Source organism: Rhea americana, unplaced genomic scaffold, assembly GCF_003343005.1.
Source record: "Rhea americana isolate MKP2758 unplaced genomic scaffold, rheAme1 scaffold_16, whole genome shotgun sequence".
NCBI classification, from domain to species: domain Eukaryota; kingdom Metazoa; phylum Chordata; class Aves; order Rheiformes; family Rheidae; genus Rhea; species Rhea americana.
The window spans coordinates 7,797,214-7,818,552 of record NW_028185705.1 but is presented as its reverse complement, the minus strand read 5'-3'; the positions used below and the strand labels follow the sequence as shown (position 1 = coordinate 7,818,552).

The 21,339-nt window shown below is 43.8% G+C and overlaps 1 protein-coding gene across 3 annotated transcripts in view; it reads right to left on the bottom strand.

The window, feature by feature from the left end:
- The window catches only part of CADPS (calcium dependent secretion activator), a 240,013-nt gene that overhangs the window by 118,514 nt on the left and 100,160 nt on the right, over positions 1-21,339 (bottom strand). For all 3 annotated transcript variants that reach the window (XM_085300112.1, XM_085300114.1, XM_085300115.1), the window contains exon 7: positions 1,088-1,199. In XM_085300112.1, coding sequence (XP_085156238.1) covers positions 1,088-1,199 — 112 coding nt within the window. The remainder of the gene's footprint in view (positions 1-1,087; positions 1,200-21,339) is intronic.

Sequence of the window (21,339 nt, the reverse complement as noted above, 5' to 3'; positions counted from 1 at the left end):
GAGGTTTCAGCCTGCCATGACTTTGAGGTCAAACTATGGGTTCCTTCACAACTTTTAGCTTCCCTCTACMCACTCAGTTTGAGGGGATGTCTCTTGGGCTTTTCTTCCTTGGTAGGATTAAAAGGCTGCACTCTGCAGGTGTTGTACAGGCTGCTAATTGTAACTTTTTTCTTCCCCACTTTGAGTGCAGCTAAAAAGCCATGGACACCAGTCCATGTCATGGAGGTGGTCTCCTTTGTAGAGGGAGGACTGTTGGTACAAATGCCAATCCCAAAAACATGAAGAGTTGAGGAAGAGAATGCAGGGAGTTTGCTGCAAATTATGGTTGAGGCCAAGATAGGTTGTGAAAAATAACAGAGACTAACTTAAGTGTCCCAAAGCTACRGAAAGGTACCATCTACAGCTACACTGCAGTTGCAGAACTGGATGGCCACAAGCCACATATAGCAGGGACCAGACCAGGGACCACAGGTGAGAGGCAGAGATGGAGCAGAAATGTCAGCTCCAACAGTGGCTTCACAGCCAGCGCCAGGGGAATCTGAGCTTTTGCTGACAAGAGTATTGGTGGATGAAATGAAYTCCTACATTTCACTTCTAGTCTAGGTCACACTAAAGCCACAAGTCCTGAAGGAGCCAGGATTTCAGCCTTTTGCAGTAAGTACAGCAGTCAGGGCTTTCAAATGCTCAAACTGTGCACTGGCTCTTCAGTAGATACGAGAGCAGTCTAACACTTTCTTGCCAAATTTAAATCCCCTTTTTTGCTTCAGTATAATCCCCCTTTCTCCCTCAGCAATGTCCATTTCCGTAAGCGACTTCTAAAGCTTTCCGGACTGCCAGTATCACACACAAGATCCTCTGCCTTTGCTTAGTGTGGGCACAGCCAGTTGAAATGCTGCCATTAAAAACTAACAACAAAGACAGCATGCGAGATGCATTACTTTCCAGCAGTGCAGAGCTTGCTTTTTTCTCTCCTGAAATTTGGCAAAAAGCACAGCATGTTGTGCTCCAAAGGTATTTCCRTACAGGAGATATTTCTCTAGAAAAGCAGGGCAAGAAGGAAACATTATTAAACTCAAAATCTCCTTACCCTCCCAAGCTCTTTGTCCTCCAGAGCCAGCACTCCTGTGCTCTCCGTGAACAGCTTCACCTTCACTGCTGGAAGCGCGTGTGTCGTTGTGAAGTCTCCTTGGGTGCCCCAGCTGTGGAAACAGGGACAGAGACATGTTTAACTCCACTGGCAGGTCAGTGGTGCTATTGCTTGGGCCTGCAATGGTTAACAGAAGTACTGTGTCTGCCACAAGCTGAAGTGGCTGGGCTCTCTGAGTGACAAGGGCATTAATTATCTTCTTAGAGAAATGCAGGACAGATGTTTAGAAAAGCCATGATGGTTCTTTGGGAGAAAAAAAAGGGAGTATTTTGGAGCAGCATGAACCCAAATTTAAGAGAACTTACTTATTTAGAAAGAACAGTATGCCTCCTGCGGTGACAGCCTTTATAGTTGTAACAATTTGAGATCTAGGACATCTGCACCTTGGACATCTATAATTGCTCATGTCTCTGCTCTTCGCTTGGCTAATTTATCTATCCTTTCTGCATTCAAAGTGAGGCTTGCTTTCTCTGAAGCCATCCCCATTTAACCTGGAACCTATTTTGAGTCCTTCCAGCCTTCCAGGTCAGTCCAGCTTTAAGCTGGAGCCATCATCTCTGAGGTAAGCCTAGCTTGCTGAGAGCACAGAGCAGGGTGCTGGATCCTTGGGAACAGAATGGCAGTGTTCAGGACGCCTCTCCAACTAGGCAATGAATAGAGAACACTGCCTACTATTAGTACTCCACAAGGCACCCCCCAGCTGGTACACTAGCTTGGGAAGCAGTGGTATGGAGGCTGAATGAACCACGGTAAATGAAAAACTCTTCCAGATCTGCAAGTCTGGACGCTTCTGCAATCACAGGCTTCTGAGTGTGCAGAGCAGGTGAACTAGTTCTACGTAACATGTTTTCTCCTCTGACCACTCCGCAGAGCTGTGCTAGTAACAGGTACAACCACGCAGAAGAGTGGTGCGCAGGAGCTAGTGAGTATGCAAGGGGAAAGACACTGCACGCTAACGCAACACTGAATCCCTTCTCGAGAAGTCTAGTACCATTAAAGCTATTCACCTTCAGTTGCAATACGGTAGGAAAATATTTGCAAGCACAGGTCTCTGGGGAATACAACCCCAGTAGCTTCAGTGACCCAGAGATACAGAAGGCTCTAACCCACAGTCTGCTGACATGTATGGCAAAACAGGAGCCCTCCTTGCAGCTGATCTTTGCTGCTGGAGTCCATGAGGCTCACGCAGAAATTGCGGGGCTTGCCTGGCGGAGGGAGGTTTGGTGATAGGTCTGAGGAATTTTCCTTGTTAAGGCATTTTACAGGTCCATCTCCTCTGGATGCTGGGAGCAGCTTTGAGGACAGAGTCTCAATTTGGCCACAGCTCATGACATTTTGTCTCCAGTACTTTTCCTCTGTGCCCTGCTCCTGTGATAGAAAGCACGGCTCTTCGGGCTGGAGCAGAGAGATGAGTGTGCTTGTCCATGGGCCTCTGCAGAGATACAGCACACCAGTGTCCCAAATCTACAGCGAGCAGCTGGCTGCAGCTGGGATCACTGCCTGGTAATACCAGCAAGTGGCAAGGGCTCCTCTGAGCGTCCTCCTGGGATGGTGGTGGCAGCTGGGAGTTGCAGCTGATGCCTGCCAGGAAACTCTCCGCCACCCCACCAGCCCAGCCACGCTCCCTCTGCCCGGCACAGCAGCTGAGCCCTTGATGCTCGCAGCCCATGACCCCAGCCCAGCCCGCAGGTGCCGAGCACAGGGGAATCATTCATGTCAGGACACCATGTCGCAGTGTCCCCCACCCTCCTGGCACTGCATGAACGTGGCAGGAACGTGGCAGCCTCACAGCGTGTGCTCCTCGCGGTGCCCAGTGACTCGTGCCGCTTTACGCCAGAGGACAACRTAAGAGCGTTGGGTGCGTGCCGTGCAAGCGCTGTGCTGCGGCAGCAGACTTCGTCTGCACGCGGCCGGTTGCAGAGGTACCCAGGGCTTTGCAGGGTGGCGCGTCCGGAGCTGAGGCCCACGGCCCCTCAGTGCTGCTGCCTGGATGGAGACAGGGCTTGTTCAGGGCCTTCTGCGCCTTGGAACCACGGTACGCCGAAAGAGACGGCACCCCTTCCCTCTCTGCTCGGATTAGCAGCTTTCCTGCTATGATTTATATATGGAGCCCTCTAGTCCACTTACTCCTTTTCTTCAGCTAAGTGGCAACGGCAACCTGCCGGTCTCTAGGGAGTCGTGCAAATCTTCAGGACCTATCATTAATCCTTCCTGCAATTTTTGATGTTTTTCATCTGCTCAGCAGACTTCACCAAGCCTCGCAGTCCGCTGACCAGCAGCAGCCTGTGCCTGAACTTCGAAGGCCCCTTTACTACCAAAATCGATACACACATTCAGTCTTTGGGTCCTTCTGACCTCTTAGCATCCTGAGCTCAATTTGGTTTCGGCCACGAGAGAAATAGTCTCTTAAAGCTCCCCAGAACTTGCACGCAACAGTAAGCTTTGATTTAGAAAGATCACAGGCAAAAGAAATTTGTGAAATGCAGGTAYATTCAGCATCCTAAAGACCATGGCTTTTCAAACATGGTCACGAAGACTATTCTACACAAGTGCTGCCATTCACATGAATATGATAAATTATTCACCTAGGTGAAGCTTCCCAGGTCCAAGGAAACTCTGCCCTTTGGCCAACAAGCACAAGACTGAAGAGAGTCACACAACAAAGATTAAGTAGAATATGAACTAAAGCCTACTTACAAGCTTAAAAGAATTTAAAAGTAGCAATGCCATTGAGAAAAGAAAAAAAACCTTTATATACCAAGAGTTTTTTAAAAAAAATCATACTTTTATGTCTGAGACTTCAGAGCAGTGTCTTAAGCTTTGTTTCTACAACCTATAAAGTCAGAAACTTATTAAAAAAATAAAGCCATACTTAAACTTCCAGACAAAGCTAAGCAAAGTACTACTAAAATGGCCATAGCCCTTGTTAGAAGAGAAGGGTTCAGCAYGCTGAAGGGCAGCGGGGAAGAGCGAGCTTTTCAGGCAATGCCTCTGGACACCTGGCCCGGGGTGAACTAGCCAATACGAAAAGTTTTTTTTTTTCTTTTAAAAAAAATCATTGAGAACTAGATTTCTGTGCTGATCCTAGGGACCCTGAAAATTCATCACACTTTAAAATTCAAGCAAAGTGTTCATGCAAGCTTGAAGAATAATCACCAAACCTGCGCTTTTAAAAAATTCAGAGAAACAAACAGCATGTAATGAGCAACACTTCAGCGTGATGTGACTGTATGTGATACAATCTAACATACCTTAGAGTCAGATGAGAGATTATACCATGTCCTGCTAGTCATTCTCTTAATGACACTTTCTCATTTTACACTGTCCTCAACCTAGATCCTCCGCTCAAGAATGGCAGCTTCCTTGAAATGACTGGGAAAAACATGTGATCCAGACCATGTATGTTCCTCAGACATCAACAACAGTGTTTTTTGCATTTGGAAATTATTGGGAAATATAATTTACTCTTTCCAGTGCACAAGGAGTATGGCTTGATGCTCTGGTCTCTCCTGGGCAAATCTAGTCCAGAAGAGCTGAGTAGACAAGCATATTCAGGGACGAGCTGATTAACCAGATTGGTTTCTTTACTGACTTTACTCTAAAGTTTTCTCTCTCAGTGTCACTGTTCCACATTTCATCTTTTAYGTTGATGCATCAAACTGCTATCAGTGCCAGGGAGCAGAGGTTTGCCATAAATTATGTACAGWGTGACACTGCCAGTCAGAAGCCTCCAAATCAAATCTTTTCCATGTGAGATCCATCAGCTACCTAATAAATGTTTTACACATGAAACCTAAAAATAGCCTTATTTTCTAATTGCAGCTTCAGGTCACAGACTATGTTTTCTCTCTTAAAAAATTACATTGTCACCAGTAGGGACAATTAGAATCTTGCCTTGGGTAAGGAGAAAAAAAGTAAAAAAATATCCAACCTTCCACTGTGTATTTTGACAGCATCTGCTTTATAGAACTCATATCTCTGTTTACTATTAAAAAGCTCTTATTTGCTGAAGCATTCCCAGACCATATGTTATCAACAAATGTTACTAACCAAATACAAACAGTAATTTTCATTAGGTTTCCTTCATGAGAACAACATTAACCACAAAGGGAATAAATGTTTCAAATGAAAGTAAACATACATAGCAAACTTTTGACAACACTGTGGTGCTTACATATTCATAATCAAAAAAGCCATGAAAATATCCACACCGACAAARAGAGACCATTAGAAGTTGAGTTTTGTGCAAGCTGAAGGCTATGATGACGTCATTAGTTGCTATAGTGATGCTCAGCATAAAGCCATAATTCATGTCACCAAAACATCATTAGTATTCAATCTACATACGCACTGTATCTGTGCTGCGTATTAAATTATTGTTCATAAAATTAACTCTGGACAGTAGTTAGGCATTAGAATCTTTTGAGGGAATGACAATCTAATGGTTTCATTTTAACAATTAACAATTAAACAAGTTATCACTAAAGRAATTATTTGTTGAAAATGCGCCTTGGGACCCATTGGGACTCATGAATTAGCCAGGCAAGCTTGTTCATCCCCATGTCGCAGAACTCATTCTTACACTTTGATGCAGTAACATATCTGTAAGCCAGGAAAAACAATGTCATTCTGGCCAAAGGATATACACAGATGTCACAGAAAAGAAGCAAGCAAGCAGAAAATCCTGACAATGCTTTCTCAGTTAGGAACACGTAAATCGTCTGAATTCCACCTGAAACCCTCAGCTTAGCATTTCTTATCGCCTAATGTTCTTCAAAGCCTGGAGCTGGCTGAGAAATAACGCCAAGCACAAGGACTTTGCTAAAATTATAGCTCCATTTATGGCATCTCCGCTGTTCCAGTAGTATCACTAGCATCTACTGGTGTCTTTACAGTTGCTAGTTAGGCATCAGACTTAAGATGAGTAGCTAAACTCTTCTTGCCACAAAGAATCAGAGGATGAAATATACCACAATGTAGCAAATGCTGCCCCTTATTTTACCTTTTACAAGCAAAATAAGTAGATCATCACTGCAGACTTGGTGCATAAGCTTTAGGGACAAGGACCCACCCAAAGGTGCCAGCCAAAAGCACTGAGGTTTTTTCTTGCATAAAATGTTCAATGACACAGATCCAGCAGGTGTGACTGGATGACAAGGCAGGAAGGTCAGTCTGGTCCCTCACTCTCTCTACGGGCTCGACTGACATGGAGCGCTCGAACGATCGGCTTACCTGTCTTGTTTGAGGAGCATTCAGGCTCTGCCCTCACTGGCACACRAAAGGAAAGCAGTGCCATTACTGGTACAAGTGCCAGGCTGCTCAGACCAAGCTGTTGCATGCTATGTTTCAAGCAACATGTTGACGGCCTTCTGGCAAACCTTCATGTTGATGTTACACAGCCCTCCTCAATTTACAGACAAAACAATTAAGACCACGTACTCTCCTCACCTTGCTGCTGTATCAAGCTCTTACTCCTTCACACCATAAACTCATTATGGAAACATATCTCTTTTTGCTATGGATGTTAAGTGCCTTAAATCTCAATCTTTGACTGCAGTCTCTGAGTGCTACCAAAATGCAAACACAGAGATAACAACATCAAACTAATATGTAGCCAAAAACTAGAAAATCATTCAGAGGCCATGGCACTGCTCTGTTAAAATGTGTGATTAAAATAATATTTGGAATGTCCATAAAGCCTGAGCAAAGTCCTGCAAGGATTCTTGTCCTGATGATACATGCAGCTCACACAAAACAAGACAGCAGTATCCATGAGTCCAGCTGTTTTTCTCTATGAAATCCCACTTATGTGGCCTAATCCAAGATTTTCTCAGCTGTCCTTGAGAGAAACTGATTTAATCATTTCTATTCACCTCAAGTGTGTAAGTTCCTCTAACGGAAACATTAGCACCAATGATCTCACAAATAGTGAACATACATATTAATACCCAGAGGAATGCATTCAGTCCTTTCATTTCTGCACTGTTGTCTCTAGCAAGTCTACTTAGCCTAATTTAAAACAGTGAGCCTTCTCCCGTCATTGGTCTTGTAACTTGATCTAGCTGTAACATTGAAGCCTGTGATTTCTATAAATAATGAACAAGTACAACTGAATTATATTGCTGTGCCATGAATCACCCTGCTAACCAGCTCTGCCTGTCAGTAGGCTAGCATGGGAGCAGCTGGAGAGTGATTTGCTTTAGACGGGGCTGACATTTAAACACGACATATGACCAGTTCTCATGGGCTTCAGAACTGCCAGCGGACACCTTTTCTCTCTCTCTCTCTCTCTTTCTCTCTCTGATATATTTATTGAAAGAAAGTTGCTTGCTAGTTAGCATAGAAGAAATGTGAAAAAGTCAGAAAATCAATGCAAAGATGTCTATTAGAGGACAGCTATACTCTTCCCTCAAAGGGTTAACCCCATGTGTGGATCATGCACAAGGTACGCAGCAGTATCCTGGGTCATGACACCTCTCTGTAGGAGAGGCTATGTAATGCTCAGCAAAAGACAGGCCTTTGTGCCTTGTCCCTGCAAGCTTAAAATTTAAGTAAAAAGTCTTACAGAATAGATAGCTCTGTATATTCACCGGATTTGCATTATGTATTGAACTAYCTGCTCAGTATCACTTTTCAAATGCAACTAGAACGTGCACCAAAGTAGCAGCAATGCCAGTCCCCTGGCAGGCCAGCAGCACTCCCTGGGGAATGTGAAACATCCCCAGGCGCAGCCGTCTCCTCACCGCCTCCCTGCACAGCTCCGGCCACGTGGATCACTACCAAACGACACTCGCTTTTCCTGGTAAAGATGGTTGTACGTGGCGGACGCAGGTTGATCAGTCTGAAGGACACTTGTTATCACGGCTGGCACAAGATTTGCAAGGCCATTTTAACCTCGTTTGCTGTCAAAACAGGATCTGGTGAAAACGCAATCACGGGCTAGTCCAGCTCCTCCTTTGCTCGTTGTCCACCTGCCGTGGGCTGGTATGGGAAGGAAAAGGTAGTGCTCATGCACCACACCTCATGCACATCCCTCAGCTCTTCTCTAAGGGCATTACTATCAGAGTGCCTGCGTACTGCCTGATATATTTGTCGTTTGGGCTCTGTCTGGGGGCTGCAGAAAGCAAGCTGACTATGAAGTCCAGTAAGAGAGTGGCACAAGCAATGCCCGCGGTATACACTGCATGGTTTTTTGGGAAGTATGTGCCAGCAAGATCAGCTTTTACTGGGTCAGYGCCTCACCTTGCATGCATGTGATGATTTTAACCCAGCCTTGGTTTCCCCACTCAGCACAGCCATGGTGCCTGCAGGAACTCTGTTCTGAGAGTCGCGAAGTCTGATCATGCCTGATCATCGAGAGGCTGAAGTGCTACAGTCCTGGTTTAGTTCTTCTGAAAATCCTGCCTAACAAATGATGATTTTTTTTTTCTTCTGCCCATTCCTCGCCTTCCAAAAGCTGTCTTTTCAGGTAGCAGCCTTCCTTTGGGCTACAGATCATTCACAAGTGAAGCTCAAGCACAGGAAAAACAAAGCTACAGGGCAAGCACTCCAGAAACAGCGCTACCCTTCCTTTATKCAGGTGATGGAGTAGGTGACGCCTGTTTCTCTGATTTCATTATGATACAGTGAGCACAGACTTACCCAGCAGAGGAGSAAAACTTCATGCAATGATTAAATTAATTACATTAAGATGATAATGTTCATTTCATTTTTGAAAATGGGTATTTGTACATTTCTAGGACTGACATAATTTATACAACATCACCCATGTGCTGAACCTTTCGCCAGCAGTTGTTGCAAGAGCAGACAACTCGCTTTGCAGGAAAAGAGTTAGCGAGGCGGTAAACGGGCAGATGTGACAGTACGGACGCGCCTGGACACACGGCGGCAGCAGGCACTCAGATCTTCAACAGGTGGGTCACAGAGAAGTAATAAAGTAGTAATAGTAAAAAAAGGATAATACATATTTTTTGCAACTCTCAAGGGTACTGGCAATGGATAACACATTTTTCCTTTATGTCTTTGGGATTAAAAAAAAAAAAAGGACAAAAGGCATTAGAAGAATTCCGAGTTTCTTTAGGCTCCACAAGAAAACCCACAGGCCCTGGGTCACACACGGCAACGACTCACCAGACTTCCTCCAGATGTGCTGACAGTGCACCCCAGTGGAGTGCAGCTTCATGCACAGYTCAGTTTCTGCGGGAGAATTCCCACAAAGCACAGCTAGTTTGGGGATACTTGCAAAAAGGTAAACATACAGTTAAAAATGGTCTGTGACATTTTGTAGCAGGATTACAGAGTTAGATTTAGGTCAGCCGAATTCTTCTAAGAAACATAATCCAGTGCATGATACAGCACCTCAAGAGACATCATTACTTAAAGATTAAAAAGAAAAAAAGATTTACTCAGAAACAAAATATGGTGCTAAGTAAAGAAAACAGAGTAAAAAAGTAAGCATAGGCCGACTGCTGTATGCACCAGTTCCTCAGCCTCATATTGCAGATCAAATATATGAGGTGGGTATTTTGCCATCATCATCGGCAATCCACTGCCAAAATGCCTTTTTTTTTTTTTTTGATTTCACATGCCATAGGGAGTATCAAAGAAAACTATGTCTTTGAGGAAAGGATTTTATCTTCAGCTATTAGAAGAGGATAACTTGACATAATATAGGTCACAATCATGGAAATGTAGCTTGGATATTTAAAATACAACCCAGTTAGGGGTTAATCAGTGACTGACAGCTGGAGTTTAGGGTCCAGTTTGTCTCACCCCAACTTAGAGGCTGAAAAGAGATCAAATGAATCTTGTCCTAAAATCGCCCCCTTTTCCCTCTGCTAAAGAGGGGTGCCAGAGATGGCGGCTGTAGATACACAAAAAAAGATTTGAAATGACAATCTCGAGAGATATATTTAGAAGCAGAGAATCTTCTGTGTTTCTGCTTCAGCAAAAATGCCCTGGGCTGGGGAATAAAATTCAGGTGTTAAGAAAGGTACCTTTCTGTTCTGCATCCTTAGTAAGAATGGTTTACATCCTTAACACAGTTTGATTCGCAAGGCTGTGGTCAGCCTCCTCCGAGATTCCTCCCACTGTGGGTAAGCTTGATGTGTTTACACWCCTTCAAAACAGAATATCGGAAGTGACACAGATTGACATTATGTCCTATTTTTGTTCAGACCTGTTTTCTCTTTCTTTTTTGCAGATCAAACAGCCTTTTAGGCCCCTTCCCGCAGAAGAAGCTGAGTTGAAGCGGGAGTCCCAGCACAAACAAATTTGAGTCCTTCTAGACTTTCCTATATAGTCTTTCTAATGAYGATAAAACCTGCTTGCACTGATGTAGCTATCGTGCAAGTGACAGATGCATCAACACCCTCATATACACAGAAGCTCTGGCCTGGCAGAAGTGGCTACGCCTGCTTCCCCTCTGGAGCCATGCAAAATCAATACAGACCACACCTCTGCATGGAGCACTGAAATCTACCGTGATGGGATCACCTGATGGCTCTCGGAGTAAATCCATAGTTTCCCCTGACACATTAATTCCTTCCTGCTTAGCATATAATGCTCCCTCTGCTAAAAAAAAGCTTCATCAGTAATTCYTCTGCTTATGAAAAGGGTGCTTATTTGTCCCAAATCCCCACTGCAGAAAGAGCTACGGCATTATGCAAAAGGTAGGCAGAGACAACAAGCCCCTAAGGACAGGGTTTCTCCTAGCAGCAGCTAAGGTTTTCGTCAAAACTCCACCATTCTACAGCTTGTCCATTTTTTTTCTTCCCACAGCTCACAAACACGATGTAAGTGTCATGCACACAGACACCATCTTGTTTAACATCATGCAGCCGGCAGCACCAGACAGCCGATAAAAGGGATCATCTCTCTCTCTCCAAGCTTTGCAACTCCTACATCTGTAGGCTTGCTACAGCAGCACTACTGCTGCCAGATAAGATAGTAGTATGTCTAAGAGAGCACCACATCTGCGTCCTTAGAGTACGTGGTGCAGAAGGAATGGGATAAAGCTGACAGCCTGCAACAAAGCAAAGCCAGTGAACCTCTGCTCTTGATCTGCTTGTGGCTCACAGCAGATCCTGTAGGCCACGTTCCTGTGCCAGCACCACATCATACAACGGGAGCTGCTGAAGCTGATGGTGCTGCTTGAGGACCCTGAGAAGGATGATCTTTACTATACAGAAAACACAGAGCTTGATTTCAGCATAAAGTATTTCCTCAGCATAGGTAGTGTTACATGAAAGTTGCAAGAATGGACAGAAGGTGGATTTAAACACATAATAGCTATTTACGGCCACGAGATGGCATTCCTGCCCCGGAGATGTCCCTCTGACATGCCTACACCCAGCATGCTACCACCAGGCTTCACCCCATGTGCTCAGGACCGCACAGCATTCTCAGCCTACCTCCATGCCAGGCTGCCCTTTACTGCAAAAAGTGTTGTATCTGGCTTGGGTGAGAATTTATGGCAATGCTATTCAGCACAATCTTCAGGGTACTTACAGGAAAAATAAGCAGAATGACTACTTCTCAAAGGCCCTGTGGTCTTGCTTAATACTATAGTATTAAAATTAGAGGAGAAAAGCTCAGCAGGGGAAACAGAAATATAAGCCCAGCAACATTTTACTAAGAAGTCTGAATAGAAAAAATAATTGCTTTTGGAAGAGTTGCCTACTGTATGTGTTTTACAGCACTTTAGCAGTATATCTGCTCTGGATATGACAAGAGTCAAAGTCTCATTCATGAAATTGGTCTGTGCACATTTACTAGCTGCAGGTGTTACCATTTYCTCTGTAAGGCCATTGCAACTGAACACACGTGCTTAGCAATGCTTCCTTTTGCCAAATCAGTGCAGAGATGCACCACTAAGCCACAGATCTACTCACGTGAGAGAACAATTACTTGATTTAGAAGTAATCTTAAAACTTATCATCCTGAAAAAAACAGAGAATCCTGAAAATGCACAGGGGTATCTGTTACTTCCCAGTTAGATAAGGCATGGTGATGATTTGGACTTGCTAAGGTTGTGTGCTGCCAGCTTTACTGACAGTTGGTGTCTCCCAAGCACAGTCCATGGAAAAGGAGAGAAGAATCCTCTGCCTGAAAACACAGGTTAGTGTTTCTGCCCTGACACAGTCCAGTCCCTCCCTTATTCAGCASGGACGAGCAGTGAAATACTTCCTAAATGTAAACAAAGTAGAAAACAGTATAAGGTACCCTTCGAAAATCAGCTATAGAATGAAACAATAGCTGTGATGCTGTTTCCTGTTTTTGTATCACCACCTACATGGTCACTGTCCCATATTCTTCTATGTCAGGACACAGGACAGGAAGTCCAGAACTGACCATACAAGAGGAATTGGATTTATCTTGCCCAACATTTGATGGCTAAAAGTTATGTTTGAGTCAGCCATCCAGGCACCTTCTGGATCAATGAGGATGAGTGGGCACTTCCAGGAGATGATGCTCACCCATCCATCTCGGTTATCCACCCTGTAATCGGAGGAATTGCCCTTGAGAGGTTGGYCCATTTCTCTGCACTGATTACAGAGGAAGCTTGGACAATTGGCCTGTCCTTAAACAGCTAATTACTAGCAAATGCTGCTGGAGATCTCTCATTTAGTAGACCAGAATATGAGCATTTCCTCTGCTGTGAAACAGAAGCATTGCCCTACCTTTACAGATAGGAAATCCAAAGTAAGGAATGAGACTGCCACCGGTCCAAGGATGCACAGCCACTAAGAACAGCTAGAGCAAATATGCTAACACCATGTCTTTCACTTCTATGTGAGATCCAGCCCTAGCACAGGTAGTTTGCTTCTCTGGCCTGACCGGACTGCAAGGCTTAGCAACTTGCAGGACTTGCAGGAGTTTGTCCTCCCAAAGCTTCTCTCAGCGACCGTAAGTGTCTTGCAAACCTGTTCCCATAGTTCTGAGGGATCTCTCAGCTGCCCAGCTGCAGTAGCRGTTCTGCTGTGATCTCCCTTCTCACCTCCTTTAAGCCATGGAGTCAAAGACACTCCAAATGTTCTCAGCTGGCTTTGCCTACTAGGCCTTTTGGCAAAAGGCAGAAAGACCAGCGAGTCAGATAAAGCACTTCCATGTGCTGTGTCCTGCCTTTCATGGACTCATTCATTCTTACCTTCTGACACAGCTTAGAGATGCTCTGGATTCAAGAAAACACTGACATGTCTTTCTGGACTCCAGTCAGATCTTGCAAGCATGGGCTCCTCTTTCCCAAGTATGTCATGCACTCTCTGCCAATACAGCAAGAACAATCCTAGCTCATACAAAGAGCTTTCGAATGTAGCGTCCATCATCGAGAGATCACTTGCACAAAGGAAATGGGCCTCTCTACCTTCATTTTACAGAAAGAACTGAAACACTAAGAAATCACAGTCAAGGTCATCTGTCCCACTAAATGGTTCTTTAATCCAGAGTGCCATCCATCTAGGAGTGGGAACAGTTGCAATTTTTTAAAACATGCTCTCTATTTCCCTACGCTGCTTTACAACAGCAATTACAGTACCCCTCTTTAAATAATAATCTGCCCTACTTGTACAAAGCACTTATTAAATAAATCAACAACTGGACACTTTTCACACATGTCTGAGCCCCTGCCTTTCACTTGGCAAATGACGTGTAGAGCGAGGACTCAGGCATGGCTGGTTACTATTTTTTTAAACACCATAGTTATAAAACTAGAAGACTGAATGTAACCCATGACTTTTTTTGCAATCTTCTTCTGAATTTAGTAATTCTTTCAAATMACCGCATCCCAGTCTTACTTCAATGTCCTTTCCATCTTCAGTATCCTGTCTTAAGGTTGCATGGMTGGGAGTGATGCAGCAGATGGGTGTAGATGAAAATTGCCTTGGGCATCATCACACCTTCTGGAATACTTAAATTTGGATGTAGCGTTATCACAAGAATAAATAATTCCCAAATACAGGGGAACATTCAAGAAATTGGACAGCTGGCTGGAAGACAGAGACATTCCTAGTGCTTTCTATGCAGGAAAAGGTGCATGAGCTCAACCCTTACGAGACACCAGAGAATCCATCCAGCTATAGAGCTATGTGTGCTCTAAAGGGCAAGGAAAACACAGCCAGAAGTTGCTCTTACTGTAAAAGAGGATGGAGATGTGGGGAGAAATGAGCCCTTGAAGAGTGTTCATATGGTGACAAACATCACCTCATTCCTCTCAAAAAATAAAAACTCTGTGGAGGGAAAATATACACGGAAAGGAGAACTGATTAATGACATAGGGTCACATCAGGGCTAACTGGAGGGGAAGAAAAAAACAGCCCCCAACCTAAGCAGACCACTCAGCAAGTCAGTGTCAGGAGGGATGTACAGGACTGCTGCCTCAAGGTGCAGCATTTATTTTGGAGAGAAAYGAAACTGCTTAATCTGAAACATTTTTTTTTTCCTGTGGGCCCAGGACAGCATGCTGAACCGTATAAACCACTAGCTTATCAGATGCTGTGGACCTACAAGAAAAAAGAAACTATTCTACATTAGAGCTAATGGGAAGAGGCATTTTCTTCTGTAGGAAACTCATACAGACACAGCTGTTTTTGAAAGAAACAATTCTACTTCCCAGGAATAACAGCTAGATAAAAGCAAGGGGGGGAATTAGGTGGTGTGCTGCCCTTAGCGGAGCCCTGGTAACTGGGTTCTGTATTGTAACTCTATAACCCTTCCCATTTGATATCAACGGTTTAATCATTTTTTCAGACCGAAATCACGAAGAACAGTGGCAAYAAACGCAAAGGGGCAGAAGTGTGCCGAGCCCTATGTAAGTCATAAGGAAGGAGAACCTCTCCCACTTCTTTTTTGTGAGATATTAAAAATGTGCAGATCAGTGATGGTGAAGTATGAGAAGAGGTTCTGATCTGCTAATTAAAAAGGCCACTACACCACCTGAGTGAAGACTTTCCATAAAAGATCACATGTTTGTATCTGGGCAATTCTTCAACTGCATTCTTTGCAGTGTTTAATGACCTCCCATAGCCTCCATTTTCAAAAATCAGAATGTCATAACATAAATCCCAGGAGCTTTATGGAAATGATACTACATGTTCAAAAGGGTATTTGAGGAGCAGGTCAGACAGAACTAAGAGCAGAATCATTCAAGAGCAAAGACAYGCACTGCCTCCTTGGAAAACTTATTCCTAGACATGCTAAATAACTGCAAGTGAAGAAAGCCTCATGGCACTTTTGTGTGGGACTTAGACATCACTTTGCACTCTTCAGCCCTAGAGAGAGAGAGGAAAGCAACTCCCTTTAGATTCTGTCCCAGCTACTGTCTTCTATCAGCCTAGTAGTATCATGACTGGACGACAGTGTCCGACGTTGTAGCCAGGGCTCCACACCTATCTTTTCTTGTTCATAAGGTTCTTGGAAGCTTCCTAAAGAAACAGTGCTGCAAACATYTGCACAGCTGTGAAATGAACCCATGCAACTTGAAAGGCAAGCCAGTCAGTCTGCATAATTAAGGCAGCTCATATTTGAAACTGAAGCAAGCTACGAGAGATAGGGGAAAAGAAGAAAAAAGCAGCCTCCTCCTAGAATTTTCTATTGCTTTGTTTTTATCCAGTATCATGAATTCTGCTTACATAGGGCTTCACTAAGAATGCAAACCTAAATGTGTATGACTGCTTAACACAGGGTGGTCATGCAGATTTTCTGCCTGGGCTTTGATATGGGAYAAAACCTCTGCAACACAGCAATAGCTTTGACTGCAGCATGGATTCAAGGCCACCACTTCTTCTGTCTGCCTGCCGGAGCCCAGTTGAGCTGTCAAGGTGGCTGGGATAGCAAAACCAAGAGCTGCAGCCAGCTGACCAGACTGCAGGACCGTTTGCTTGGCCATATGTCTGAAAGCTTTCTACCAGACATGGTACCAACAGGTTGTACTGAAGGATACACAATGTGAATTACGGGCCAAATTCTACTCACACTAGCATTAGTATAAACCCCTTCAGTTCAGTGGAGTTAAATTTTTTCTACAGTGTATGGAGTATTTATAATTTATACATGCAATTTAATCCCCAAAGGACCTGTTCTCATCTCACCACAGAGAAGTGTTCACAGCATCTCTCAGCTAACCGCGGCAGCAAAACACTGACGGCAACAAAATGCTTTTCTCACGCTTCTACTCTACACAGAGCCACTCTGCATCATTTCTAAAATCAGGGCCTGAGGCAGCGGAYTCCTGAATGAAAACATCAGATTTTTCACTGCTGCAAAGAGGTCAGACCAGAGGTGATTTCTGCTCTTGAAACTCCTTTCCTGGAGAACTGGGCACTTTATTTCTCATTTTGCTGTCCAAATTCCATCTCCTAGAAGGTCATTTGCAAAGAACGGCTGTGGAGTTCCTGCCCCCGTTCAYGGTCAGACAGCAGACTCTGTTGGCTGCTGCATACCAATTTGCAACTAAGACCCTAGTAGAGTGATAAACTTAGACAGACGGTTTGCTGTAGGGATCAAAACAAGGGCAGTCAGTCATAGCAGAGATAAGCAGTGTAGGGATCAGAGCACCTTGAAAGCAAATCAGAAGGCAGCATCAGGAATGAGCGCAGAGATAACATGGGGCACCCCTTTCTCCTACAGCAGTGGTTAGGGAGCAGAAGAGGGTAGAGATGGAGAAGTTTGAAAGTCTACCAAAGATATTACTTGATTAAGAGTGAATTTCTCAAAAAAATAGGAGGTTCCAAGCCCTCAGCTGTGATTAACAATACAGGGCTGATATGGAGTCAGATGAGAAGCCCATTGAGGATCTTCTCCCCAGTACTGACCCACAGCAGGCGCTTAAGAAAAATGCATGCCAAAATATGGAGTAAAGAGTAATCTTTTCTCTTTCAAAAAATAAAAAAGAAACCACTGCAAAAGACTGATTAATTCTTGCTTATTTAGAGGAATAACCAACCTGTTCCTAGCTGACTTTGTGCAACAGTCATGTGGGAACAGTGGTAGAACTAAATCCACTCCCCTAACTCCAGCTAGGCCTCCTTTGCACATGCGAGGTGTAGATCATCCATGGTGGAGCCCCAGCCTCACCTCTTATACCCTGGATTACTGTAAGATCTTGTACTAAGAAGGGTCCTGAAGAGGTCCTTCTGCAAGGGGGAAGATTTAACCTCAAAATGAAACTACTTGTAGAGCCAAAGAAGCAGCCCACACCTCACTCTCTTGCTGGTAATGCCAAAATGCACAGACAGGTTGGCAAGATTCTCCCTCCAAATACCCAGTTATTTATTGCCTTTAACCTGAATGGTTCAGAAAACTTCAGTGCATATCTCATATATTTTTTTTTCTGGATCTTCAAGATGAACAAGCCATTACAGTTGCTAAAATAGCTGAATGCCACCACAATAGAGGGATTTAATTTGAGAGACATGGGAAGAATTTTGGATGTACAAACTCAGATTTCAGTCCCTTTGCTGGAGCACAGTAAGTCATTATTCAGTTACAAGTGGAGTCAAATGAGAAATGAGCCTTAGACTTAGTTCTGAAATGAAAAGAACCCATAAGATGATGAGTCAATGGGTTTGGGGTAGTGAAGTATGTCCAGATGAGCATACAGCATTTATTTACAAGGCACACTGGATCTTGTTATTGTTTTGGTCTGTTTGTTTTCTTCTGTTCTGCTCACGTCAGAGAAAGGAGATACTCTAAAAAGATGAATCACTGGCACAGCCCTCTACTGCTACAAGTACAGGTCAACGTACTTGTAAATACATCTAGCAGCCTCTTTAGAGGCTGTAGGACAGAGGTGTTGTGAGCGGACCTTATCTCCTGTTCCCAGACCCCTTCGCAACCTTGTTCTCTACCTTGGTAACAACAGCATTAGAAAYGCAGCTCCCCGGAAGAGAAGTGTCAGATGTGCAGAAGCCACTTTACTCTCTTTACTTTACAGGCAAGGTAGATACCAGGACAACTTGTAGGGAGGAGGAGGGCTATAAAATCCTCAAAGACCTGCAAGGATGCAGTTCGAGTTCCAGCGTGAAGAGCAGTAAATCCTGGTTGGACTGGGATTTAGGATATATTGTAGAAGCATTTGTGATTTAAGACAAAATACAAAGGCTTTCTCTTGCAAACTTTTTAAAAGAACAAATATTATCACTCTGCAAGCCTTATCTGATATATCCCCTTGCTATTTCAGGTCTGGTCTTTTCTAAAAATGTGCCATCCTATCTACATGTGCTGAGGCAGATAATCCTTACATGAAGGGATTGTGCTTAAAATATCAGGAGTCCAACATGAGGTCTAAGAAAAAAAAAAAAAAGAAAAAAGAGGAATATTTACTGTCATCCCTAGAGCCAAACTCCTTATACACAACTAATCTCATTGTTTGGTAAACTTAGCCACTAACCGCAGCTGCTATTCTGCCTCTTTCAAGATCTGCAAACAGGATTTAAATTCCAAAGGCACTAAGATGTTGTCAAACATCTTACTGTCAAAAGCTGCTGCTTCCCACACCAGGGAAGACAAAAAGCAGATCTCTCACAGCATTAGACAGCGGAAGAGCTAGGCCAGTGGTTCGGGAAGTCCTTCCCTATGAACTTTGTTGGGAGACTGTCTTTTTTCATTAGGTGTGTGCGCGTCACTCAGAGCAGCGGAGCCCAGATTAGCACCTCTAGGCACGGCAGCGAGCTAGACAAACAGCAGCCACATCCACTGGCACCCGGTAGCCTGTGTGTTTTTAGCCGAGGGCTGGCATTTCAAGGACATGTGAGAACACAGCAAAMAACTATACAAGTCATTCTTAGGTAAAAATAAGATGTCTTGCATGGTTGTATGACATTCTCCTATCCTCCTCCCCAGGATACATGGCTATCACAAAKAAGTGAAGTTTTCCAGTGAATCTCACTGATCAAATGTATTTTTTTTTTCTCCTTGATGATAAATGTTTGTCAAATTAAGTTCTCTTAATCCATGTAGCTTCTAGAATGACAGCAAAAATGGATTTGGGGCAGTTTAAAGAGTCACAGTTTAGAGTGCTTTCAAGMCATGTATTAAGTAACACAACAAACATCTGTCACCCGTGGTTCATTCTCTTTCCTTCTCTTCTCAGGGGAAAATGTAAATGCAGTGAGTTTTCACAGGGCTTCAGTTCTCCCTTTCTGGGTTGTTGTGTCTGGGAGAGGAAGTGAGGTTAAAAGTACTTCTAATACAGAAAAGAAGGTAGGCTTTCTACAATAGTCTCTGCTTGCTGTGGCTGGTTATTTTACAGTTTTGGCTTGGCTGGTCTTTGATTTTGAAAACAAGAAATGCCAGGACACTCAAGGAATGGAACTGTCAACCCTTCTCCCCTCCTAAGGCATTTACATAGGTATTAGCCCAAGTACTGGAGCAACTGAGAACACTTTAAACTTGGCTTGCCCCTYTGTAGGAAGCCAGTGCAGAGAGAGGATAAGTGTGATGGACTTGCATAGCTCGTATCATGCCATAGCATTCAGTGTTGCCTGCATTTTCCTAAGGGTTGATGGCTGTGTGCCCAGACACAGTACATTTCATTATGATATAAAAAGACCCATTCAATTAAAGAGCTCACTTCTCCATCCCTTATTTTCTCCAAATAACGCTTGTACAAATGGTCCTATCGCTGACAGCAAGTATGCTTGCATAAGAAAGGACAGCTCCTTTGAGCAAAAGTTGAAGGAAGAGACTTGAAGCAAATTAAGCACATGTAACACGGTAGAAGTGTGCTTTTCAATACAGGTAATAGTAATTTCTTCTAAATAGAGCCCAACTTTCTTCCTTGAAGCAGCAAAAAATACCTAAAATAGTAACAACTGCGGGTTCTTAAGGAAATTTTCTTCTGAGTACAGCTCTTCTATTTCCTTCTCCGAAGCAAATTTCAAAACGTTTTTAAAAAGTAAGCCAGGCTTCAGCACTTCCCCTGATTGGGAATATTGTTTTTAAATAGCTTACTGCAGATTCCTATTCTTCTGGTACAGGGCAGGGTGCAAGGCATCAGCACTTTCTGTGCCTCTGTAAGAAGATGAGCGCTGATGAAAGGCAGCCTGTGCCAGCACTGTAATTCTGTGAATGCTTCTACACAAGCTCAGAGGTCTGGAAATGTGGCTGAACTGATCAGAGGGCAGCTACCGGAGGATCTGTGTTTGAAAGTACACTCACAGGAGAAAGAGCCAAGGAAGGTATGAACAACAGGACTCCAGTCGCTACCAATCCATTGCAAGCACTTTGGATATTAATGTATTTAAGAGGCTTGCAATACTGTATACCTCTGTGGTTTTCCCATCAATATTAGAAACCTTCCATTTGAAAAGATGACTAATTTATTCAGGGTGGAATGTAGACATTTCACCAGTGTCCTCTGCATGTTTTAACAAAAAATCTTTATAGCAACATACTGGAGATTCCAAACCCACATAGCTTTCACTGATGGTGCCTCATGCTTGGTTATAATTAAAGACTTTTTATACATATAAACACTCAGCATTTTGCTACATGCAATCTTGTTCTCCAGCCAGCACTAGCTGAAACCTCCTCAAGGACACTGGTTTTGAACTGTTTGTCTGCAGTGATTGTGCACTCACACATAACACAACCTGAAATTTTAAAATTCTTGCTTGGGTTCCCAGATTTCCTTCCATGACCTTGGGAAGTTACTGGTGAAATACCATCAGAGGTTGGTCACTCTGAGAAAAGGGGGTGCTAGAACAGAGGGAATTGTCTCACGAGCAGCCCTTCCAGCACTGCTTAGCACCTCCAAAGMGGTTTCACTTAACCTTGGAAATTCTATGCTGTAAAGATGCTTACTGAGAATTTAAGTACGAAATCTCCACAGTGAACCATGAGAAAACAGTCTCAAATCCATATGAATAGTGTTTCAAGCTACTAATCCCACCAGTCAGAAAGGAAATAAACCACTCATCATTTTCTCTTTCCAAATTAACAWAGATTATACACTACCTGTAGGCTAATAACAACCCTCCGGGGGAGAGAAAAAGCAAAGTACAGGGCCAGTTCTAGGGATCCGAGGCCCAGGTCAAAGATGACAGAACAAGACTCTGCCCTTGAACTGAACATTGGCACTGTGACCTGAGCTGTCGCTTTAACCAAGTGATTTGAAGCTTTCTTTCCCTCTTCTCTCCCACCTCTGGCTGTGGCTGCCTGAGGGTTTCTCTACCAGCTGTTTCCCTTTCTTACAG